At 37.1% G+C, this 25,951-nt stretch overlaps 1 protein-coding gene across 3 annotated transcripts in view; it reads left to right on the forward strand.

The window, feature by feature from the left end:
• Window positions 1-592: 592 nt before the first annotated feature.
• LOC103501168 (uncharacterized) overlaps window positions 593-25,951 on the forward strand; it is a 35,544-nt gene continuing 10,185 nt past the window's right edge. The window contains exons 1-15 of one of the 3 annotated variants that reach the window (XM_008464674.3): window positions 593-1,000; window positions 1,843-1,971; window positions 4,039-4,206; window positions 4,290-4,373; window positions 4,644-4,694; window positions 5,748-5,804; window positions 5,951-6,033; window positions 10,515-10,638; window positions 10,904-10,963; window positions 12,425-12,664; window positions 12,748-12,825; window positions 12,915-13,062; window positions 13,443-13,570; window positions 25,482-25,529; window positions 25,600-25,730. In XM_008464674.3, coding sequence (XP_008462896.1) covers window positions 737-1,000; window positions 1,843-1,971; window positions 4,039-4,206; window positions 4,290-4,373; window positions 4,644-4,694; window positions 5,748-5,804; window positions 5,951-6,033; window positions 10,515-10,638; window positions 10,904-10,963; window positions 12,425-12,664; window positions 12,748-12,825; window positions 12,915-13,062; window positions 13,443-13,570; window positions 25,482-25,529; window positions 25,600-25,730 — 1,793 coding nt within the window. In that variant the 5' untranslated portion in view covers window positions 593-736. Of the gene's footprint in view, window positions 1,001-1,842; window positions 1,972-4,038; window positions 4,207-4,289; window positions 4,374-4,643; window positions 4,695-5,747; window positions 5,805-5,950; window positions 6,034-10,514; window positions 10,639-10,903; window positions 10,964-12,424; window positions 12,665-12,744; window positions 12,826-12,914; window positions 13,063-13,442; window positions 13,571-25,481; window positions 25,530-25,599; window positions 25,731-25,951 lie in introns of all 3 variants that reach the window. The other 2 variants (XM_008464673.3, XM_008464676.3) reach the window with 2 other exon arrangements.

Raw genomic sequence — 25,951 nt, forward strand, 5'->3', positions numbered from 1 at the left:
GATAATCTGGTGGACTTATTTACAAAATCACTACCTATAGCAACCTCTGAAAAATTGATGCACAATATTGGAATGCGGTAACTTAGAGATCTCAAGCGATGTTATCATGAGTAGGAGTAAATTTTATTTTTATAAATATATATGAAATATGTACTCTTTTTTCTTCACTAAGATTTTTTTTCCTTTGAGTTTTTCTCTAGTAAGGTTTTGACGAGACATATTTCATATATGTAATGGACATATAAGGAGAAGTATTATAAATATTAATATAATATATAGATGCCTATTATCCATTATAAATACTAATATAATATATAGATGCCTATTATCATTTATCAACCAACACTTATGCCACGTATCAAGCAAACATGGTCTCTTAAGGCAGTGCCAGATCCTACCTGACAAATTACTTATAAATGGTGGTTTTTGGTAGAGTTGTAAGATACACCAACATTGCACAATTTTCAAAGAAATGAGAGGTAGTGGATTTGTTTCAAGATTTCTAATATTTAATTAATTTTCTTAATTTCTTTATTATTATTTTATTTTAAAATTATATTTTATCATTTCCGTATTTTGATTCTGCCTCATTTTGGGGAAAAGAAAATGAAGCGGAGAAATGAAAAGTGGATGTGGAGTGTGTTGGAACGTAGAGATAGGTAGGTATTAGCGGGAGTGATGAGTTTGTCAGGACAAAGCTCTCTCCTCCCCCGTAGGTGTAAGGAAGGTTAAAACGATGTTCTGTGCATCTCTTTTCCGGCATCCCCTCACCTGGACCTGGATCAGCTATTCTACACTGCCGGTGCCGGTTATATCCCGGAATCGAGCTGCGTCCCTACACTTCTCCCTCTCTGCAAACACTCCCGTCAGCAATGACACTAGTGATAACATAACCCAACATTCAATCCGCCTGGACAGTCTCAGAGCGCTAGAATGGGATAAGCTTTGCGATTCAGTTGCTTCCTTCGCGCGCACTTCTCTGGGGCGTCAAGCTATCAAGGTCTGTATCGCTTCTAAGTTCTCATTTTCCTGGCCATGCTTCTACTTCTCCCATGAAGAAAACTGCTTCACCTTTTGATTTATAGTATTGAATGTATGTTAACTACTACCTAGCAAGGCCAAACTAATTCCTGAAAGTTGGATACCATCATAACTAACCAATTGAAAGAAATCCGAATCTAAAAATATCAACTGCTACAAGTTTTCATTCAAGCAATTGCTCTGTTATACCCCCTCAAATTGGCGGTTGAGTGGTGAGTCTAATTTTGTAGTGAGAAGAAATATAGGAGCAAGGCATAAGCTTGTTTGTTTCTTTGATGTCGTTGGAAAAGGAAATAAATTATTTTCATGGACGAAGAAAAGAATACGAGAGAAAATGATAAAACAACGTAGAAAGAGTAGATTGGACTTCTTGAACTGTTTCCTGGCCGTGGTTTCTCTGTGTTGGGTGTAAGAAGAGGCGGTCAATTTGAAGCTTGTTTTTGGTTCCGTTCCCCAAAGCTTGGTGGTGCGTGATTCTTTCTTGCACCTGCACTGGTTCAGTTTTTGCGTAGTTTTGTTTGATTAGGCTTCGCAGAGTTTTTGAGAGCATGCTTCTCAATGAGTAGTCTGCTCGAGTCCGTTTCTTAGGAGTCAAGCCAACCACGTGTGAACACAAAGGAGGCAGTCGAAGACTCAAATTTAATAAGGAAAGAAAAAGTTACATGATACAAAGAAATGATCTAAATTAATTATTTAATTTACAGCTGCATAATTCTAGCTTGATTTCCTATAATTACATTAGTAACTTTCTTTATGCTCCATTCAAAGCTGTTTTGATTCACTTTATTGTTAAATGAACAGGCCCAACTTTGGTCTTCGAACTGGACATATGAAGAAAGCCTTAGACTTTTGGATGAGACTAATGCGGCAGTAGAAATGCACAAGCATGGTGGCTGCAGCTTAGATTTAAGTGGCGTCGACCTTAATCTGGTTAGTGCATTGTCACTTATTTCCCCTTTTTACCACTGTGAAATCATCTGAAATTTGAGAAGATGGGAAGGTAAGAACGTTTTTTTCCTCGTACAAAATGTTGAAGTTATCTGTATTTTGTCTTTAACTTCTTTAATGGCCAATAAAGAGTTCGATCGGGAGATATCAACAGTCAAACGCTGTACTGACTTACTTGTAGGTGCCTCTTTGTCTTTTTTAACTAAGGGAAGTGAAGAGGACAAAGACACCATTACCGAATATTCATCTGAAGAATTTAATTCATGCTCACCAACTTCAGTAATGAAGTGCCCAAGGGGCAAGACAATCGAATTACCTTCAATCTCCTAACCTGCCTTTTTGGGTTTTTATATCGATAGACCAAGTCTTTAAAAATGACAATTTGACAAATTGATCTACAAGCTGACTACAAAAGTTGGTTATTCGCTGATAGCATATCTTCTTCCTGAATAGGTCTAACCATACTTTGTTTCATCATTCAAGCTGAATACTAAAGCCATCTTGAAAACCTACTTTAGAAAACGTAGCAATTTTCTTATATCCTTTAAATGAAAATTAACCCTTTAAATATACCTAAAGAGGAAGGGCTTGGTCACACCTATACTACAACTAATCCCTAGTGAAGGTTAACAAACTTGCCGAACTGTAAACAGAAAATATCAACACAAAAGATAATGAATACCAGCAGCCTATACAATCGTTAAACTACCCAAAAGGCTCCAACATGGGCTGTGCTGGATTTTCATTTTATATGGTAAGCATGAGTTGTATATTATTTCTTATTTGCATAGTTTGTATTGTCTATATTTTTTTTAACTTATATATTCTTTTTTCTCAAGTGGTAGATGATTTTTCATCTATCTAAGAAGTTCTTTTGTTTGATTCATAAACTATAAGAGAAATATAATATTTTATTTCTTTTCAAAATCATAGTGTTTTTTAACGTTGTTTCTGGAAAAAACAAAAACTAAAAGTTGTTACTCATATCACCCTCTTGTTCTTGTTGTTATTATATTTTCATTCTTTTAAACAAAATATGATACTCAAAAGATGCAAACACTTATAGTAAAAGGAAAAGTACTAAGGGCATGTGAAGGCATGTTAATTCAATCAAACATAGTGCAGAAAAAACACAAAGAAGAAGAAAAAAAAAAAACAAATATAGTGCAAAAAGAAAGCATTAGAGGTTTTGGGAAGAAAACATCACCATGATGTGTCTTTTAAGGTGAGAAGAACCAAATTGATTTATTAAAGAACAACGTTTGACAGCATTGATCCATAAATGAGGCCTCGAAGGTAAAGACAAGCCCAATAAAACTGGAAAACCAATACTCTTGGCAGTTGGATAAAACATCCACTGCAAATTGAAGATATTGAATAATTCTCTTGTACATTGAGTTCTTATTATTAATAAAAAAGTTTGTCTCCGTTTCAAAAAAAAAAAAGAAAAAAATTGAAGATACTGAATAGTTTGTACCAACAAGCCCTTTTCTTTTGAAAAGGAAACAACCGCGTTTATTGATAAACAATGAGACAAAAGCTCATAGAACAAGAGGATTATACAATGAGCAAACAAAACAAAACCAAACAAGGATTAGGAGGTGCACCCGGACATCTTAACTAGGTTGACACCCCCTTAGCACCCATATCCAACATAATAAAGGATCAAATAACAAATAAAGTCCAATTGGGGGCTAAACACAGCCAATACAACTCATTAAGAAACGTATAAACAAACTCTAACAAGACTAGGAATAAAAGACTGACAAACTAACAAGCTGTTGAGAAAGAACTTTCACAAAATATATGATTGAGATTCCCCTTCCGCATGGCAAAAACGGCAAATAGGAGGCAAAAGACATGAAGTAGGAAGCTTCCTCTGAAGCACATCAGCTGTATTCAGATGACAATTGAGACAATCTAAGAAAGGACGCATTTATATCTCCACAAAGTTTTGTACAGATCTATTGACATAGGAGAAGAATCTGCCAACTTACTATTCTGTAATTACTCCTTTCTACTTCAAAGTGCTCTGTCTTGTTGTTAAAGGTGAAATCGGCAATAGAACATGCTCAAAGGAGTCTGCCAATGGATGGAAATGAAGCAATAGCTATTGCAGCTCTTCTACAGTTTGCTGATATATTGCAATTTAATTTGAGAACAGCAATCAAAGAAGATGCTGATTGGTCTACACGTTTTATGCCTCTAACAAACGTGGTAAATAAGTATCTGGGCATGACCTTAAACCACTGCTCTATTCTGTTATATAATGTGACATCTTATTTAAACCTTGATTGTAGATAATGGGAATGGTTGTAAATCAATCATTGATTAAACTGATACTGAATGCTGTAGATGAAGATGGCTCGGTTAAAGATTCTGCGGTTTGCTCCTTATAAACTTGCTGGTTTTGATTTTGTTACTTATGTATGCTTTTTGCATTTAGAACCCTAATAATTTTGTCTTAACTCAACTTCATGTTTTAATTTCATTTGGTAATTCGTGCTATTTTCTTCACATTTCATTTATGGAGAAAATATATTGACCTTTAAGTATGTAAATTTGAGAGCATCTGTTATTTATTTATTTTATTTTTCTTAATTTACTATGATCTATGATCGCTCTCTCTCTCCCTCTCATTCTCTCTTAACTAGAGCTATGCCTTAAGAGAATCTCGAGGTCAAGTTCACAAGCTTGAAAAAAAGGTGATGTTTATTTTTCTTTTATTGAAGTTTTGAGTAAGCTTTGTTGTTCAGGGGTTTGTGAATTATTTTGACATAAGGTTTAGTTATATTTGATGAATGACAATGAATGTAAATATTAGGCTACAACAAGGGATATGTTTATATTGTTTCCTTAAGAATGGAAATGCTTACTTTCCGGGGGTTTCCTTCTTCAACATCTTTTATAGAACTCAATAAAGTTTCCAACAACTAACATCAGCTAGCCTTGTTTTCATATTGTAAGTTGCCTGCTAATGAGATTCGTAATATCATGCTGCTGCCTTTGATTCAAATAATAAAATTTTCTATGAGCTGGATGCTATAAGTGCCCTTCTTAATTCTAAAAACATAAAGGAAAAGGCCAGCAAGACAAAACTAAATACAACTATCTTTTATAGAACTCAAGAAAGTTTCCAATAACTAACAAGAATCAGAAAAGAATCTCAAGAACAGATGGCCTACATCAGCTAGCCTCGTTTCCATATTGTAAGTTGCCTGCTAATGAGATTTGTAATATCAAGCTGCTGCTTATTCAAGATATTTGTCTTACTTGGGCAGCTTTCCTCTCCCAACCAATCCTTTAATCTTCGTTTTGGCGGTCCTTATTTGGAGCTGATTAGCTACTCTTTTTTTGGATCTTCCAGCAGCTGTTTTTGTATTGCTTCTATTTTAGCATTTTCTCAGTCTCGGCCCTGTGTACTTTTGCTGGACTCATTTATGTTTTATCTATTACATCTTCTGTTTTGGTTATAATTGGGATATGAAGTTTTGGCGCTAAGGAAGCGTCAACCTAGTTGTGATGCCTGGATGTACCTTCTGATCCCCCTAGCTTTTCATTCTTTAGGCTTCTTTATTTCTCTCCATGTATATACCTCTTGTACTTTGAGATTTTATTATTAATAAAGAAGTTGTCTCCTCAAAATAAAATAAAATATCATGCTTCTGCTTTTGATTCAAATAATAAAATTTTCTATGAGCTGGATGCTATATGTGCACTTATAAATACTAAATTCAAAATCATTTCTTTATGTACAGTTATCTCAGTTAATGGACACCCTAGTTAGGAATGCAAAGAGTGGAACTTCCGTTTTGGTAAGAGCATCAGATTGGACTTGTATTAAGTTTTGACTCATTTGTTTGTTTTCAAATGAATATTAATTTATAATGATAAGAAACATATGTAAGTTAGTGGACTGATTATTTATCTTTCTAATGACACTACTACAATTTTGGCTTAGGTAGTGGAAATTGTTGATGGAAGGTGGTGTCTAAAATCAGAGGGTGATCAATTAATGGATGTTAAGGGTCTCCTGTTGTCCAGGTTCATCCATTCATTCATGTTCCGTTGCATCAGCTTATGAATTATGCTTTTTGGCCCTCTTTCTCATGCTAAGTAAAGCTGGTAATGAGAATATTGTTTATCAAATGCAGTATATCTTTATTGAAAGAAATAAGAAACCTGTAAGGCTGCAATCATATTAACGAAGCTCTACTACAAAATAGGACAATATATGAGTTCTCCCAAGCTGCAATGAAGCATACAGAAAAAGTGGTTCAGTTAGCAGTTATAAAATGCAAGTTAGAAGTCTTCTTCTTGATAGTATTCTAGCCTTTTATTGAAAAAACTAAAAGAAAAACCAGCCCATAAAAAGAAGCATCCCTGAAGAAAGGGGCTTTAAGCAAAGAAAATAAGACTTGTGGAAGAAAAGTTTTTTCTCAAAAGTAGGAAGGCTTACTTTGATAAGATCATTGCTCAGTGGTATTCCCTTGTATTTTTTCTCCCTCTTTAAGGTGCCTCTAGCTTGGTTTGCAAGTTCTTGGAGAAGTGTTTGAGAGACTTTCTCTGGGAAGGAGTGGAGGAAGGGAAGGATTCTCACTTGGTTAGCTGGGGGTGTTGGGATGCCCTATTAACTAAGGAGGGTTGAAAATTGGCAACCTAAGGGTCAGAAACAGAGCCTTGTTGGCTGAGTGGCTTTGGCGTCTGCCCTTGAGCCTGAATCTTTGTTGCATCAGATTATTGCAAGTAAACATGGCAACCATCCCTTTGATTGGGTGGAGAAAGGGGTTAAAGGCACAGACCGGATTATGTGGAAAGACATTTCACTTGAGCTGCTCACGTTTTCTCCTTTCGTTCGTTGTATTGTGGAGGATGGTAGGGTCACTTATTTTTGGGAAGATCATTGGGTGTGAGACAATTCCATTTCTTCAACATTTCTGCATCTTTATCATTTGTCTTTCTTAAAAAACTGCCCGATCTTGAATTTTTGAGTTGGTCCAAGAGTTTCGTGTCTTTATCTTTCGGTTTTTGTCGTCATTTAAGCAATAGGGAGACAACGAAGGTTGCGACTCTTCTTTCTCTTTTGGAGGAGTCCACGTTTAGGTTGTGGAGTCAGATTGTTGTTGGATCCCACCCCATTTAAGGAGTCAGTTGTGATTTGGAGGATTAAGATTCCTAAGAAAGTTAGTTGCTAGGTCGGTGAACACCTTAGAAAGGCTCATTAGGCGAAGGACCTTGCATGTAGGGCCTTTTTTATGTACTCTTTGACGGAAGGCGGAGGGAGCCCTTGATTATCTCTTAGGAGGTTGTCAGTATGCCCAAGTGTTGTGGAGTTATCTTTTACAGGAGTTGGGGGTTCGGTTAGCCGACCATCGTGACGTTCGTGTTATGATTGTGGAATTCCTCCTCCATCCACCTTTTAGAGACAAATGTCTTTTTTTGTGGTTTGCAAGAGTGTGATGTGTGACAGGACATTTGGGGGGAGATGAATAATAGAGTTTTTTGAGGGAGGGATAGGAGCCCGTATGAGGTTTGGTCCTTAGTGAAATGTGCCCTTTTGGGCTTTGGTTTTGAAACTCTTTTGTAACTATTCACTTGTAACATTTTACTTGGAACGCCTTCCTTTTAGTTGGGGTGTTTTGGTGGGATTGTTTTTAATCCTTGTATTCTTTCATTTTTTCTTCGTGAAAGTTGTTTTCATAAAAAAAGGAAAACTTAATGAATATTTACAAAAAACAATTGTCAGTAATGTCCAAACAACACTTGGAACCCTTTCCACTTCTCTGAAGATTTTTTATTTTTCTTCTCTCCTTATAAGATCCCACGACAACAAAGCAATTCGACTTGTCTCTAGAACCTCCCCTTCTCCCGAAACAGTAAATGAAAAATGAACTCAATCATCTCATAGTAACTCTGTGTCAAGATTCAAGATTACTGAAAGTCAAGCACCTCTAAAGAAAAGGAAGGAAAAAGAAAAGAATAAGAAAACTCCCTATATAGACCATGTGAATCCCCAACTCTATAAAATATGATACGATTAATTTTTCTTGTCCTTTTTGTCTCTGTTCAAAAACAAATTATACTTTTTTGTCCTTTGATAAAGAATTTAACAAAAGTGCCCTACCAAAGAAGAAAACTTTTTCAAAAGTTGATCAAGAGTATTAAATCTTTCGCGAATAACTTAGTAGACGAAGAACTTAACCTCATTTGGGATTTCACCTTCTATAGTGCAGAGAAAAGAAAATTCCTAGAGAGGGTAGGGTCTAGCAAGCAGTGAAAGAAAGAGCTACAAGTGTAACCCGCAAAAGAGAAAGCTCAAAGTACATCTTAAAGAAATAACAATAATTCAAAAGGATCAACGAGTGCTCCTGGACATCTGAACGAGACTATGACCTTACTTGAACAGGATCTGTTCTATAGGTTGTACATCTTTGTCCTTGAGTTCTAAAGACATCTCTACTAGGCTCACACCCCTTAACACTCTCATCATTTCCAACAAAATGGAACAAGCTGCTCTACAAGACTTTGATTTGGTTTCGAGGATGAAACCTTTAAAAATAGAGGATGATATAAACTGTCTAGGCATCAAATTACTGATTAATTTTTTTTTAATAATTTTGATTAGTTAGTATTTCCAATTTTATCTTTTTTATGACAAGAAGGTTATTTTTGTCATTTTACTATGTTGCATTAGAATTTGTATTGAAAAACTATTTAAAATTTTGTCTTTAGGTTGTTCAAAAGTTAAGTTTTACGGAGAATTGAATTTAGCCTTTTGAGCTTTTCTTTCAAGGTTAGCCTAGAGAGCTTCTTGAATTTTGCAATTCATGTGTGCCACAACATTCAAGATCGATAATCCTATCATGTGGAGTGTTCGAATCTTGGGCTAGGAAACTTGTTCTTTGTCTTAAGATATTTGATCAAGCAATCTGTGTCTAACCCAATCCTTAGGGTCAACATTGAGCTAATCTGAGAGTTTTAGTGATACAGAATTAGGAGTTTCTTTCACTGATTTATATTAAAAAAAATAATTCACTTCCATGGATGAATAGATTGAATTCTGCTTGCCTTTATACCGTCACCCTGGTGCACACTTTCCAAGCTCTTTGTAGATTATTCAATTCAGAATATCTGCTTAATTGGATTGCTTTTATTTTCTCTCTGTAATATTTTCATTATGTTGGTTATCTTTGGCTTTCTGTATTAGGTTTTCTTACTTATGTTTCTTGTACTTTAAGTATTAGTCTCTTTTCATTATTTCAATGAAGAGATTTGTTTCCTCTTCAAAAGCTAAATAAGATACATTGTGTGTCTAGTCATCAAACCATTGCAAGTTAATAAGGCTCTATTAGAATTTTGGCTTCTAAAGACAATGATTGCTTGACATTTATTTGAATTTCAAAATCAACTTGAACGGAAAAATGAATTCAAAGATAACCTAATCAATGCTTCAGGTTGGGATCCCATAGTTTTAAAAATAGAAATTATAAAACTTTAACAAACTGTATATCATCCAAATAAGAAAACATAAAATTAAATGTGAAATAGTTCAAAGGAGAATTTAAGAACCAAGCTATCTTCCACTGCCCTTCAAACAAATTCTGTCGTCCGCCTAAGCTCTTCTGTTTTTACCTGAAACGAACATCTAGAAAAGGATAAGTATTGGCATACTTAGCAAGAGACCTGACTGTTGGGATCCGAACATGTACATATAACCACCATGACTATGCAGGTATAAGTATGGTGGAACACAGACTGCCTCCTCCCGATGCTCACTCCTCTTTAATAACTTGGGATGTGCATCTCTTTTGTACACATTGTTATTTGTACATCTCTCTCATATATACAGAATCCATTGAGCGTGCATCTCTTTCATATAGACAAAACCCACTGAGATGCAGTTTATGCAATGATTAAAGGTGAAGCCATTTGGGTTTAATCTCAAGTTTGAAATGTGAAATGTGAAAGAAAATAGGAAAAATGTAGAAGGTGGCTAGTTATAGAGGATAAATAAAAGAAAGAAATTTACCTTTAGTGCTTCGGAAGAAAGAGATTCTTGTGGCTCTAGGAAAAAATTGTAATGGATTTTAAGGAAATCATCTAAATACCTTGGAGCCGTTAGATTTACAAGGCACTTATGAGAAGATATTGCGTTCTAGTCTGGAAACATTTTTAATAAGATTCTGTGATTGCTCACATTAAGATACACATTACTTGAATCTTTTACATTGTTAGTACTAGCTTGTAATAGTGGTGTGAGTAATTATATATTCTGTTCTGCGGTACATATGGGGAACAAATGATGAAAATAAATTATTAATTAAAAATAAAATGGATATGGTTTTGTTTCTAATAATGCAACTAAAAAAGTTATAATACCTTTGGGGAACGTGTACATTGTACTAGTGAAAAACTGGAAAGTAGGTATATTTGAAGAATTTGTTTGCATTTCCCCAACTTTTTTTTTTTATGAAATGAGATCAGCTCCTAAATTTTCCTTATCTGAAAACAATGTATTGTTGCAGTGATACAGGGATCGGTTCCATCATAGAGCCAATCTCTGCCGTTCCTTTAAATGATGAGTTGCAACAAGCAAGGGCTTCAGTAGCAAAAGCTGAGGAAGATGTTCTCTTTATGCTAACTGAAAAAGTATGTGTGAGATGGTTAGAAAATAATAGGTGATCATAAACGTGAAAAGTAGAATACCAACCTTAATTTTGAAAACTACGTTGTTTATTATGCAACCATCATCCTTCTGGTGATTTTGAAGGTTACATATATTTAGAGTATATTAGTTTATGATATGAATATGATGTTAAATAATACTTAATCCTAAAATTTTAAGCTTTTAGGTTAGAATTAATATAGTTAATCAATTAATAATATTTTAAATCTTATTTATGTTCCGTGACAGGTGAAAATGGATTTTGAAGATATTAGCAAACTCATTGGCTGTATAATTGAATTAGATGTGGTGAGTAATTTTCACAACACCCTCAATCCCCTGCCTTCTCATTTCATTCTTTGGCCAATTCTAGATGTTCTTGATCAAAATGCAACACTAACTTTAACTATATCTAATAGAAGGGTCTTGAAGTATCTAAATGGATGATCTAAATGTTTATATTAGTTTGAATGATGTGCACACAAAAGTATAGATAACTCACCCCAACTTGAAGAATGAAGCCAATGTGTCAAGGGTGGAATATTATTGATACCAGTTGAGTTGATACGGGCGCTGCCTCCCCATGGTACTCAAACCAATGGTAAAGTGTTAGCCTGTTAGGATACTTCCGTTAGGCACCCTATTCTACATCATTATGTTCGAAAGGGTAAAAAGAGCAAAGAGGTAGTTATTAGTGAGTTGGAGAATCATCAATAGTATGGATGATGGTTGTGAGTAGTTATGGGTGGTGGTTACTAGACAGTTATGAAGGTCTGTCTAAATTGGAAGTGGTATCTGAAAGTGGGTAGGAAGGTTTTAGCCTTTGTATTGGGTTTTTCTCTAGTGTTGGAGGAATGGTCTATGTAAGTACTGTTATATATATATTTACTGTGTATTCGAAACCTCTTTGTAGACCAAGATGAAGAATTTTCATCCCAATGTTCTGCCAGCGATCCCTTTAGAAGTAATGCAACCCTATACAACCTTGGATGACAAGTGCTCAAAGGGAGCCCATCCATCCCAATGGTCTAGCCAAAAAGCAATTCTGGTACCTAAACCAAGTTTAAAGGTAGCACTAGCATCCACCTTTAACCAGGTTCTAGATATGCTAATCCAGGGGTTCCTGAAACTATTACCGTTATTCCCGGCGGTGTGCTAATCTTTACCATGCATGCTTCGAACATCCTGGCACCAAAACGAGTTTTCTTCATCAAGATACCGGCAACCCCATTTTGCCAAATGTGCCAGGTTCTTCGCTTTGAGACCTCCATCGTTCTTGAGGTCTTGAGAGAAAATGAGTTGTATACAAATTAGAATGAATATCAGTTTGCTCGTGAGAGGATGGTGAAGTGATCGTATCCCGTGTGGAAGCTTACGAATGGTGGTGCCATTGATTTCTAAAGCTGAGTAAAATATATTTTCTCTCTTATTATCTAGTGATTGAAAAAGACCAAATATGTACTAGAAGATTATCAACTAATGTGCTGAAATTAAGCTATCAATCTAAACTTATATGGAAAGAAAAATAATTACAATATACAAGGAAATGATTTGAGTTACTTGACTTGTAATATCATCAGGTGCCTATCTCAAAACGACACTGTCTATGTAACCGCCCTTTTTTTTTTTTTTTTTTTAAATTCATCTCAATAGTCTTGACATTTGGCATCAACATATTTATTTATGAATTTCTCTGAAATCATCACAATATCCCTGTTCTCCAATGTTATTCCTTAGTTGGAGAATTTTATGTTTTTCCTTAATGGACAGGTCAATGCTCGAGCATCTTATGGTCTTTCATTTGGTGGGACATGCCCCAATTTAATCCTACTAGAAGGCTGCAACTCTTCTATTGCTAATGTCTGCTTATCAGGGGACCAATCTGAGGCATCACACTCGAAAAAGAATGAATGGGTCCTCTATTTACAAAATACCCATCACCCTTTACTACTTCAGCAATATAGAGAAAATTTGGAAAATGCTAAGAGGGATGTCAAAAATGCTTTTAATGTAAGCTATCCTGAGTCTGATACTGTAGAAAGCTATTATTTATTACATTGAGCTGTTCTGAGCCATCATTTTTCTCCTAGGAGGTGGGAAGAAAACTTCCCGGAGGGAATATGTCGTGGAAAGAAAAAGAAGTTGTAGATATTTCATTATTTAAAATGAAGGTAATTTTTTAATGTGATTTAGTGTCCGTTGACGAAATCTTCTTGTATTATTATTTAATATATTCAAATACAAAAGTGCTTCTTATTAGGTTGAACAATTGGAGCAAGCTCATCCTGTTTCGGTTGATTTTTCAATATCTCGCAGAGTCCAAGTTTTAGTTATCACGGGTCCTAATACTGGGGGTAAGACTGTTTGTTTGAAGACCATTGGATTGGCAGCTATGATGGCAAAATCAGGTATTTTTAAGAATGGTTGGCTTCTTTTAGTACTATTATTATTATTTATTTATTTATCTTGAATTAATTTTTTTTTCTGTTTTGGTCCACGACGTATTTTTGTTTTCATTTATGTAACGAATTCAAGCTGAGCTTTGTTGCTCAATCTTGTTATCCCCAAGTGGGGCTGCTAAGGTGGTGGAATGGGGTCTAATTTATGTAACAATTGAAAGCGTGGTGGAATGAGATGCAGACGAATATTAAATATATGATGAATAGAAAATATGTGATATCGAAAAACGTTCTTCAATATTACTATGCTTCAATTTTGTCGCTTTTGATATTGGCTTTATAAAATGGAATATTTAAATGACCCTTCTTTCCTTTTGTTCACATTGAAGGGCTTCATGTTTTAGCTTCAGAGTCTGCACAAATCCCTTGGTTTGATTCTATTTTTGCTGATATCGGTGATGAACAGTCCCTTACCCAATCTCTGTCCACCTTTTCTGGCCATTTGAGAAAAATAAGTGTAAGTAAATTTGGATCCAATTCTATCTTTGTCCCCTTCATTCATTTTTCGAATTATTTTATCTTTGTCTTTATTTGGTTTAGATAGTATCCTTTTCTATATCTTATGAGCTGTATTTTTGTACTAAAGAAACAATTTCATTATGTATGAAATTACGAAAAAGGGGAAAGTGATCCCAATCCAAAGGTGTTATGAAAGATGTCTTCGATTGGACAAACAAGTGGCGAAGCTATATGTAGAATATATCTGGAGAAAAGGCTAGACAAGTTACACCATTATGTCTCTGAGAAAATAACATGTTACAAGAAAATTAGAAAATATCAAATGAATGCTCTTTGTCGTTGAAAACGTGGCTGTTATGAACAGACTAAACTGACCAAACAAATACCCTGATGAGCTGCATCCCTAAGAGACTCTTCCTTCCTTTGAATGGATGACTCTCAAGAATGGAAGATCAAAAGAAAAGGGATGTCGATGGGTGGAACCGAAGTCCAATTTTTTATTTTTTTGAAAAGGAAACAAGCATCTTTATGAAATGAGCCGATACACAGTGAGGACTGAGAAGTACTACAATGAAGAGACAAATATGAGGATCATTGAGTGTGCCCGAACATCTCAAATTTAACGAAGGTTCCCATAACCACTAGGAACCAATACAAGGCCAAATATAACAGTACAAAAACTTGAGCCTAATACAAAGAGATGTAACAAAGTAAAACAGCAAAGATTCGGGTTAAGGAAAGGTAAGTTCTCTCCCCTCTCTCCTCCTCCACCATCCTCCCCGGATTACCCAAGCCTCTCCCACGAGCTCCATTCCACTCAACATGGAAATTGTCAGCTGCAAAGTTAATCAATCACATTATTGTATTTGGAAAGAGAACGAAAATTTTATTTTTGAAGATGTGGAAGCTACCAAATCCTTATCAATCTCTGAAGCTCAACTCCGATGGACTCAACATACCATTTCCAATCTCCTCAATAATCAAGTAGACCGCTTCTTCAAGAAAGATGTTGACATTGATAGAGGGCGACTAAAGATCTTTAAGTTCCAAGCTAAGTCGGGCTGGATCCTTAGTTGTGACATTTGGCCTTATTTAGGAGGTCATTTCCCCCTTAGAGTCTGCTCAGGAGTTAATATGCAAGGCTGGTTTTCCTTCTATAAAATGTTGGAAAAATACGTAGATATAGTTGACTACTCCTGATGGTTCTCAGACATTCCCTTCCAACCACCGATGGAAAAGGCAAGTTTTGTTGCATGATCAAGTCCAAAATATCCAACAAACAGCACCAAGGTTTGGGAAATTGGAACCTAGCCCGACTTCCAACCATCAAGGTGATCCACTTGATTCCCCCCACCCCCAATTCAAAAACAATGTTGATTAAAAACCATGAAGTGGCCAAGCTTAATTTTGATAATCTTCGAATTATTTCAAAACTAAGATGATCCGCAAACTTCTAAAATGAAACTCAAAACCAATATTATTACAAACCCCCTCTATGATCAATGCCCTTATTAGTCTTGACCAAGGCTCCTTTAGTGGTCTCATTGGTGTAGAAGGTCAATGGTAGACATGGGAAATTTCCATCTTAAATTTGAAAAATGGGACAGCTTGAAACATAGTAGACCACTATTGTTGAAAGGATAGGGAGATTGGCTTAAAGTTAAGAACCTTACCCTTGATTTTTGGAGTAGAAGTATTTTTGAGGCAATTGGAGATTATTTTGGAGGCCTCGTAGAAATAGTCACAGAAACCCTGAATCTCACAAATTGTAGTGAAGCTCGCGTTCAGGTCAAAAAAACCTTTTTGGATTCGTTCCTTCAACGATTGAAATTTCAGACCACAAGAGAGGAAACGTCTTCTTACATTTTGGAGATTTTGAGTTTTTAAGCCCTCAGTCTCCAGAACATTTCCCAGTGTGCATGATCTCTACAAAAAACTCCATTGACCAGCTGAAAATAAGAGAAGCCTTGTTTGATGAGGGTGTAAACTCTCCTCCTTCCCACTCGTACTTAATGTCTCAAAAAATCATTTTTCGCAACCTTGCCGAGGAGTAGAAGTCCATTTCAACCTTTGCAACATTTTCCAGCCACCTCACCAGCGCCGGAGAAGATGAATGGTTCCGGCAAACAGGTGGCAGCCAACTCCATCGGCGGGAACTGGAACAGTAAGGGACACAACTATCCTATAAAGCAACTGGGGCCCACGGGTATTAATCTAAATCCCATTAGTTCGGCTGCTAAAGACCTAAGTAGAGAGAGGAGAAAAGGAAAAAGCATCTTTAATTACTATCATGTAGAATTATGATCTCCAAAGTAATTAAAAATAACTGGTCTCCCTCCAACCAACGGCTACTTCCAAATCCAGCCTCTACAGATCCTTCTCTCCCTTCAGTTTTTGGTTTTTGTAACAAGCCTAAATCAACAAAAAGTGGTAAATCTATCCAAGTTCAAGCTCCGAAAATTCTGAAGCATTATATTCGGAAACATACATCTTTCAATAACTTATGGACAACCTTATTAAAATCTGAGTTGAATGGAGGATGTGACCTCAAAATCCCACTTTCAGTCCCCTCTCGGATGCACCGTTCAAAGCCATCTATTTCAGCAAACAATCCAGACCTTTTGGAGGTTTGCTGCTCCAAAATTCAGACTTCTAATTGCCTCACCAGGTCAATAAACTCAGTCTCTCCTACCAAGCATTTCAAATAGTCAAAACTTCCCTACTTTAACACTAAAGTTAATTTGATGCGAGGCTCCCCTTATCGTGCTGCCATTGACAAGCTGCCCACCAAGACCTTGGATTCACCATTTAGTGTTAGTAGTGAGGAATCCTTGTGCTTCTTAAATGGTTTTGATCTCAAGAGTAATGAAGAAATTGAAGGGGCAATCCTCTCTATTTTATTTGATGAAGCTGGTGCTATTCCCTTTCAAGTCCCCTCGGAATTGCCTAAAGATCTGCTGCCCTTAGTCATCGATTGTGGCATCATCTTGGGTTAGTAAAAGATTGATAAGTCTTACTCCCTCTCATCTGTCTTTATAAAATCAATATGGTGTTCTAGAGACATCGATTGCAAATTCGTGGAATCAGTAAGTGCTTCTGGAGGAGTTTTATCAATGTGGGACATTAGCTTAATATCAGCTATTGAGGTGGATTTGTAAATGTGTACACTGACTAAAGCTTGTACTTTCAACTTGGGATGATTGGAGCTAAAGATCACTGCTTTAATTCTGAAGATTTTGCTAGTTTTATTGGTTTGCTTGAATCAATTCCTTTTCATGATCCTGGTCCAGATTATCAACTATTTAAACATTCTCCTTCTGTATTGAGGTATGTGTTGAAGAAAAGGTTTTCTCGTTGTTCCTATAGTGAAGTATGGCTGACTTGTCATGGAAACTGTCGGGAAGCATTTAGTTGAGTAGAAGAGAATGATAATGCTTCGTGTAACTCATCTTTTGAAGACATTAATTCCAGAAACTATGGCTGCTCTTCAAATAGTTCTCAAGCCCATTCTTTGGAGAATAACTTATTCATCATGAAACGTGTTATGGTCGAAAGAGGTGCCATAATCTATTTGAGTGGCTTATGGGAGAAATATTTTGGTGAATATTGTTTAATGCTTCTACACGCTGGGGAGATGTGATATCACGCTTGGGAGATGTGCTATCAACTGGAACATCAAACTTTGTCTTTGAAGAATCACCATGGGGTGTTGAGGTGTTGCAAAAGGAAGTACAACATTTTTTGTAAATTTTCTTAAAACGCTGGGGGTTCCTTTTGATAGGTGGGCAAAGCATCTTGTTGGGTGGGGTGCTTCTTTCCTTTTTTGTTGCTTTTTGAAATACCTTGTGGAATATTAGAGTCTGGGGAAGAGGAAGAGGTAGACTATGAGAAAATTTGGGCTGAAATGTGGCTGGTATTGAAACGTCTTGAGTCTTCTTCTGCCTTATTTGCATCCCAAAAGCCAGGGGTTACAACTTTTGGAGATCTGGTATGGCTTAAAGGCCATGTGTCAGTCAAATAAATGGCATGTAGTTCCATTGGTTTGGTAGTGGAAGCCAAACCATTAGAAAGCCAAACTTGTCTCAGCCGTTGAATGTTTTCTTCCAAATTTTGGTCCATCTTTAGTCTCTCTAGTTTTTCTCTTCATGTGGGGGCAAGTAAAACCACTTTGCTGATGCTGATATTTTGAAAGACTTCTTCGAGCCTCTTCTGGTTTTTGAACTACTTTGGCACGATAACTTCGAGGCTGCTGGTTGCATCTTCTTGCTAGTCTCTAGATTCGAATATTTTCCTTATGAGAGAGATATTTCGTTATGCTTTGTATTCAGGTCCTTTGTTTTGGTTCTGTTTAGCTTAAATATTCTATTGGATTTTGATTTATTAGCTTGTTCTTTGTGACTGTTTGTTGGTCGTTTTCCCTTTTGTATTGCCCAAGTTCATCTTTGCTTAGTCTGTTTGGATGACTTTGTCTTTTTCTTATTTTGCTCTTATATAATACTCTTTTACTTTCATTAGTCTTATTTATTATTATTAATAAAGATGCTTGTTTTCGTTTAAGAAAACAACAAAGATTCTATGCAGGAAGTCAAAATTAAAATGGAGGAAAAATGAAGGCCTTCCAATTTAGACTAATGTTCTGAATGGAGAAAGCTAGGATGCCCGGACACAGACACAGGACTAGGACCCAGATTCGGATACGACAGGACATGGCGATACGCCAATTTCTAAAATATTAGCACGAACATATTGGGGATAAATTATTCTTTTAATTATTTTTTTTGAACAATTGAGGGAGGGTTTTAGAGAGAGAGAGAGAGAGATAGGTTTCTGTTCATCGTCCTCCCTCATCCACTATTCCTCACCGTCTCCATTGTTCTACGCCTCACGATACTTCCTCACTTGATCAATGATGATGAAACCAAGACATCTTTCAACAAAAATCAAGAATAAATTCTTTACTTGTAAGTTTGATAAAAATAGCAAAGGGAGGGCGATCCGCATAATTGAATCTCATATTAACAAGTCCTACATGCTTTTAGGAGAGGAAATTATAATTGTTTGGTTGATAGACTCTTTGGAGGTCTTGCAAGCCCCGACAGTCCCAAAAGTTCTTTCGAAAGACTATGCAATGGTGGGTTCATATGCATGCAAAAAACGACAAACAAGAAGGGAGCATTCTTGAGATATCGAAGGTGCTGAAATCAGGGAAAGAAGGAAACCTTGTCGTTCCTTCTGGTATTGACTTGAATGAATGGGAACAGTTCAAATGCCTGTTGCTTGACTTTTTGAATGTTGAAGATGAAACTAGGGCCCCTCTTTCCGAGAAGAGAAAAAATCAAATACCTGTCTAAGGACCCAGCTCAGAAAAACATCTTCAGTCTTTTCCTCCTCTGCCTTTCTCAGTCTGAAAAACTTCCGAGCTTGATACTTTGTCACCTTGATGAGGAGAGTAGAAACTGGGGAAAGAAGGGTCGTAAAGATTTGTTGGGAGGACACTTTGATTGTCACCAAACATGACTTCTATGATGACCGGAGTAGAAATTTGGAAGCTCTTCGGGTGCAAACGCAACGCTCCTTTATCATCAATCTGTTTCACCCTAAGAAAGCTTTGCTCAAATGCCCTGATCAAACTTTGACGAGATTTCTCACGATGGATAAGGGGTGGGCTATTTATGGCCCCTTAACTCTAATCGGAAAAATGGGATAAAAAAAACAATGGAGAATGTTGGTTGTACCTTCATACGAAGGATGGATAAAATTGAGGAATTTTCCTATGCATTTATGGAATGAGGAGGTATTCAAGGCAGTTGGTGACATGTTTGGACGATTTATTGATTACGTTGAGGAAAACTAGAGTCTCATTGAATATCTAGAAGTGGCCATTAAAGTTAAAGGAAATCATTTTGGTTTTATTTCGCCTGTATTCGAATTGATAGATGGCTCTGACATTTACCTTGTGCAGGTCGTAACCTTCGAAGACGCTAATCTTCTCATAGACAAAGTCGCTGGAACAAGCTGAGAGATTCTTCAAAGATCCGGGTTGCCTGGATCCAAACCCAATAGATATTTGGTGCGTGGAGCAGTTGAATTCAAGGTTGAAAGTCAATGTGATACAGGTCTGTGGCTCGATGCGTACGGCGACAGAAAATTCTGAGAATAATCATCCTTTTCTCCAAGCTGAGTCAGACGTACGTGGAGATGATTCAAATTTGGCGTCCATACCGCTTTTTTTGGGCCCAATTGGTGAAGTGGGCCTTTCTATAATAAAAGGAAATGTATGGGAATGGAAGACTACATTGATCAAATGCCCATCTCCTAAGGCCTATCTTCTATAAGGCCTACCCTGGTATCAATATTAGAGAAAAGGCCCAAATCCCTTGTTCAAACCCATTTTTCAAAATAGTCTCTAAGCCCGAAAAGATTAAATTTGCTGAAAAAGATGAGATTTGTCCATTTTCTAAGAAAAGTGTGATTTTCTCTACAAGTCAAAGTGGCCATCCTTCAACCTCGAATCCTACCTCTATTCACCTCCCGGCTGAAAACGATCCAAACTCGGATTTCTCTATTTCTAGCCCTAGTAGCCTCCTTCCTGAAAACAAATTCGCTCCCTTAGAAATCAATGAATCACTTCACACCTCTGATTATTCCACTGAAGTTTAGTTGCTTTTTTCAAGATGATGGTTCAAATGACTAGAAGGGGGCCACCAGTTGATGGTTTTGGAGGAAAACAATGATCATCTCATGCCTAATGAAGAGACCATTGAAATCGAGAGTGCAACAGAATTGGAACTAGTGGCTTCTCTGCAAAATCCTTTTCTGCTAAGTAAGGAAGTGGTTTCTCACTTCTTGAGTATGATCTGTGCATTCGGGCAGTGACTAGGAAAGGGAAGCCGCAGAGAAAGGGTGGGGCCTCCTCGAGTAATAAGAAGCTCGCTAGGGATGCTAAAGTTTTTCTTGGTAGTTGGGAAAGGGAAGCTCAAGCAGCTAAAGCTAGTACTTCCCATGGCCTCGATGGTGATCCATGTTAATCCTCTCTTGGAACATAAGGGGTCTTAATGCTCTCCCCAAAAGAGCAATTGTGAAAGATTTGCTAGTGAAGTTCAATAGGGATGTCGTTGTTCTCCGAAAGTCTAAGATTAGCGTTGTTGGCAGTAAATTGGTGAAGTTTGTTTGGAGTAGCTGTTATTTTGGGTGGGCTGCTTTAGAGGCTTATGGCTCTTCGAGTGGTATTCTTCTAATGTGGAAAGATAATACGATCATGGTGATTGACTCTATACATGGTCAGTTCACTATCTCTATTCTTTGCAAAACTAATGCTAGTTTTTCTTGTTGGATCATAGGTGTGTATGGCCCCTTGTCTTATAGGCTTAGAGACTAGTTTTGGTGGGAACTTTGTAGGTTAGCCTTGCAGTGAGTGCTAGTGCATTAGGGGAGACTTTAATGTGGTGAGATGGGTAAATGAGAAGAGCTTGGGCGGTCAGTCTACTAGAAGTATAAATACATTTAACTGCTTGATTGAGGAGATGGATTTAGTTGATATTCCCTTTCGAAATAGTTTGTTTCCTTGGTCCAGGTTTAGGATCAGACCAACTGCATCGAAACTCGACAAATTTCTTCTTTCTTAGCCTTGGGTTGATTTCTTTAGAGAAGTTTGGGTGGATAGACTTTAATGTACCACGTCAGATCACTTTTTGATTCTCCTGAAATTGTGGGTGCAGTCATGGGGCCGCACTCCCCTCAGGTTTGAAAATGTGTGGATGGACCATCATCTCTTCCTAAAAAATATTGAGAAGTCGTGTGGCAGTATGATTGTTGATGGCTGGCCTATCTACTCCTTCATTGGAGAAATAAGAGGTCTGAAAGTTTTCTTGAAAGGCTGAAAAAAGGAAACTTTTGACAATTTCTTCTCCCAAAAGCAAGTGTTACTTGATAAGGTAAACTCTCTAGATAGTTTGAAGAGATAAAGTAAACTCTCTAGATATGTTTGAAGAGTCTGAATCCTTAAATGAGGCTAATGCTGTGGAAAGAGAAGAGTAGAGTGCAAAGGGGCCTAACTTGATATTATTGTTTAAGAGCAAAGAATTTGGGTTCAGAAATGTAAAATCCAGTGGCTTCGTGAGGGGGAGGAGAACTCAAGCTTCTTTCACAAATGGATATCAGCTTGTAGAAGTAAGAGTTTAATTTCGTCTTGGGGAGCAATGAGGGGTAGGCCCTTGTCACGGAAAATGATATTGTGGATAAGATCCTTAGTTTCTTTCAAACTTGTATGGCACAAAGACCTATCCGTTCATTTGTGATTGTCTCAATTGGAGAGCCCTTATCTTGTAGGCTTCTAACTCTTGAGGCCCCTTTAGTGAAAAAGAGATCAAAGAAGTTGTTTTTGAGATAGGATGTCTTAAGTCCCCCAACTCAGATGGTATGATTGGAAAGTTTTATGAAAAATCGTGGAACATTATGAAATCTGAGTTAGTAAGGGTGTTCTAGAATCATCAATAGAAGCTGTAAGGAACTTATGTTCGTTTCATTCCTATAAAGAAAGAGGTTGTTCATGTTAGTGACTTCAAACCTATAAGCCTCATAACCTCCCTGTATAAAATCATTTCTAAGGTGCTTGTGACAAGACTTAAAAAGATCCTTTCCTCTATAGTTCACGGTACTCAAATGGCTTTTATGGAGGGAAGGCAAATTTTTGATGCTGTTTTGATAGCTTTGGAGGCCGTTGATAAGTGGCCTTTAACGGTAGTAAAGGTGTTCTTCTGAAGCTCAACCTTGAGAAAACCTATGACAAGGTGGATTGGTCTTTTCTTGATATGGCTACGAAGCTTAAAGGCTTTGGTAAGAGATGGAGGAAGTGGATTTGGGGATGCTTATCGACGACTAACTTCTCGATCATTGTCAACGTTTGGCCTAGGGGAAAGATTTATGCCAAAAGGGAGATTCATCAGGGAGATCTGCTTGCCCCTTTTCTCTTTACTATTGTGGGAGACGCCCTTAGTTGCCTTATTCATTACTGTAATGAGAAGAGAACCATAAAGGTTTCTGCTTTGACAATCTGCCTGGCAATTTTAACCCACTTATAGTACATGGACGATACTCTTCTCTTTTCCTCATGGGAAGATGGAAATCTGGAGGTTTGGTGGAGGGTGATTAACCTCTTTCTCTTCAGAGCTGGCTTGTCCCTTAACTGATGTAAATAATGTAATTAGAATAGCTATTAAACAGCCTATTAAACAGTCTGTTGATAAGTTGTTAAAAGACTGTTAAAAATGCCAACTAATCAGCTGTAACTGACTAGTTAGCTGATTAGTGATCCAGCTGTCTAACTACTTGTAACTACCCCTAGTAACTACCTAAAATTCATCAATAAATACACACTCTCTCAGCAATTAGAGGTAGAGAGTTCTTTGATAACAAAGTTACCAACTTGATCCTCACAAAAGTGGTACCAGAGTGGCCCCGATCTTCGGATGGATGGCTGGCTGGAGAGGAGGAATCCTTGCCGTGGGGGACAATCGTGAGCAAGAAGAGGTGGAAGAGATCGCCGCCCTCTCTCCAAGGACATCCACGGTGCGCTTGTTGGCTGTCAAAGACTCCTTGGGAGATTTAAACGAGAAATTTGATAGGATGATGGATAGTTTGGAGACATTGACTCGAAGGATGGATGGGCTACCAGCACCGGCAAGTGAAGCCAACATGAACATTGACCGAAACGAGGGAAACAGAGGAGGCCGGCGAGCTTGAAGGAATTTCAGAAACTTGCCCAATCAAAGAAATGACCAAAGAAGAAGGGCAATGGAGATCCTGCTGCGTTATGCTAATGACGATTCTCTGGAAGAAGGTGATGCTTGGCAAAATGGGCAAGGCTACTATCTTTAAGAAGATTGATCTAAGAAGTGGCTACCATCAGATACGCATTAGACTTGGAGATGAATGGAAAACAACATTTAGAACTAATGAGGCTTGTTCGAATGGATGGTCATGCCATTTGGATTATCCAATGCACCCAGCACCTTCATGAGATTGGTGAATCAGGTGCTCCATCCTTTCCTCAATAAATTTATAGTAGTCTACTTCGATGGTATACTCGTTTACAGCAATGGAAAGGATGAACATATGCTGCATCTCAGAAAACTGTTTCAAGTGCTGACTGAAACAGAATTATATATTAACCAGAAGAAATGCATCTTTCTAAAGGAAGAAATTTCTTTTCTTGGGTTCATCATCAAACAAGGAAGATTAGTATGGAACCTAAGAAAACTGAAGCAATTTGAACTTGGCCAATCCCAGCTTCTATCAAAGAGATCCAAGCCTTTCTTGGATTAGCTTCTTTTTATAGGAAGTTTATAAGAAATTTCAGTTCTATTGTTGCTCTACTTACCGACTGCTTAAAGAAGGGGAACTTTAAGTGGACTACATAGCAACAAGAAAGCTTCGATAACATCAAGATGAATTTGACTTCTAGCCCTATTACAACTTCCAGGCTTCACTTCACCTTCTGAAGTTGCAGTCGACGCATGTGACATGGGAATTGTAGCTGTTCTATCTCAGAAAGGGCACCCAGTTGAATTTTTTAGTGAAAAGCTCAGCATATCTAGTCATGGAGCACATACGAGCAGGAATTGTATGCTCTTATCCGAGCATTAAAATAGAGAGAGCATTACCTACTGTGTAGAGAATTTATCCTCTTAACCGATCACTTTTCACTAAAATATCTTCACTCCCAGAAGAGCATCAGCAGGATGCACGCTCGATGGATCTCTTTCTTACAGAGATTTGATTTTGTTATCAAACATCAGGCCGGAAAGAAAAACAAAGTGGCTGACACCTTTAGTAGAAAGAGTTCCCTCCTTACATTGCTATCTTAAGAAATTACAGCCTTTAAACATCTCCCTGATCGTTATAAAGAAGACGTTGATTTTGCAGAAACTTGGTACAAATGCAACAACTATTTAAAGGCTGATGATTACCATATTGAAGAGGGCTTTCTCTTTAAGGGAAAACAACTATGCAATACCGCATACCTTCCTACGAGAAGCATTACTTAAAGAAGCTCACTCAGGAGGCTTATCTGGTCACTTTGGCCAGGATAAAACGTTTGATTTAGTGTCTAAAAGATACTACTAGCCATAGGTAAATAGCGAAGATGGTCAAAGGTGATGTTCTTATGGTCGCTCGCCTATAGAAGTCTTAACACTCACGAGAAAACTAAAAGAAAATTCTAGCACACCACGCTTAATCCTTCGATGTGCTGCCTTTTTTTTAAAGAGGAGGAGACCATGGTCCATTTATTTCTGCATTGTATCTTTACTAGGAAATAAGTCAAGATATTAGTTTAAATTGGAGTGCTCCAATCTCCATGAATTAAATTGACAACAAAGGTGGATAAGATGGCTCTCCCTCTATTACACTTCATAGTTTTGTCTTGTTATTTTTGAATATCTTTTGCGATGATTGTAATTTAAGTCTTTATTAAGTTATTTGTAAGTTTCCTTTTGGAGGTGATGATGGTGCTAAGGGGGTGTCAACCTAGTTGAGATGCCTGGGTGCATCTCTTGATCCGTAGCTTTATGCTTGTTGTTTTCATTGTACTTTGTTGAGCATTAGTCTCATATCATTATCTTAACGAAGAGGTCTTGCTTCTTGTTAAAAAAAAAAATAATTATAAAGAGGCCAGTTTCCTTTTTAAAAAACAGAAATACTTGGAAGAGAGAGCATAACAGAATACTTGGAAGGAGAGGGGCTCAATAATTCTTTTCAATGAACATATGTCGGGGCTTCTTTATGGTCTACATGAGAGTTTTCCCTCTCATTTCCGGCAAGGCTATTGTCTGTAATGCAAATTGTTTCACTCATTTATTGGAATTATCTGATACATTTTCTTCATTTGATTACTTTCTTGCATATGGCAGGACATACAGTCAGTTTCAACTAGTCAATCGTTGGTACTATTGGATGAAGTAAGTATGAAACTCAGTATGGAAACCGTCGAAGAACCATTGTCAATTTTACTCTAGTTTTTTCTGGTAGGTTGGTGCAGGGACCAATCCTCTGGAGGGAGCCGCACTTGGGATGTCACTGCTGGAATCTTTTGCTAAATCTGGCGCTGCTTTGACAATTGCAACAACACATCATGGAGAACTTAAAACCCTAAAATATAGGTACAGTATGCAAACTACAGATAGGATTGAATGCAAAATTTACTTGTTTTTTCTGTTCTTTTCTTTTTCTTTCTTTCTATGAATTCATGACTGTTTTTGGTTTCTTGACTTTTTAACTTCATACTAGAAACCTTGTTTATTATTGTTGTTATTGTTTTTTGAAAAAGGAAACAAGCCTCTTCATTAAGATAATGAAATGAGACAATACAAGGTAATGCAGT

This window comes from Cucumis melo, chromosome 7 (genome assembly GCF_025177605.1).
Source record: "Cucumis melo cultivar AY chromosome 7, USDA_Cmelo_AY_1.0, whole genome shotgun sequence".
In the NCBI taxonomy this organism is placed as follows: Eukaryota; Viridiplantae; Streptophyta; class Magnoliopsida; order Cucurbitales; family Cucurbitaceae; genus Cucumis; species Cucumis melo.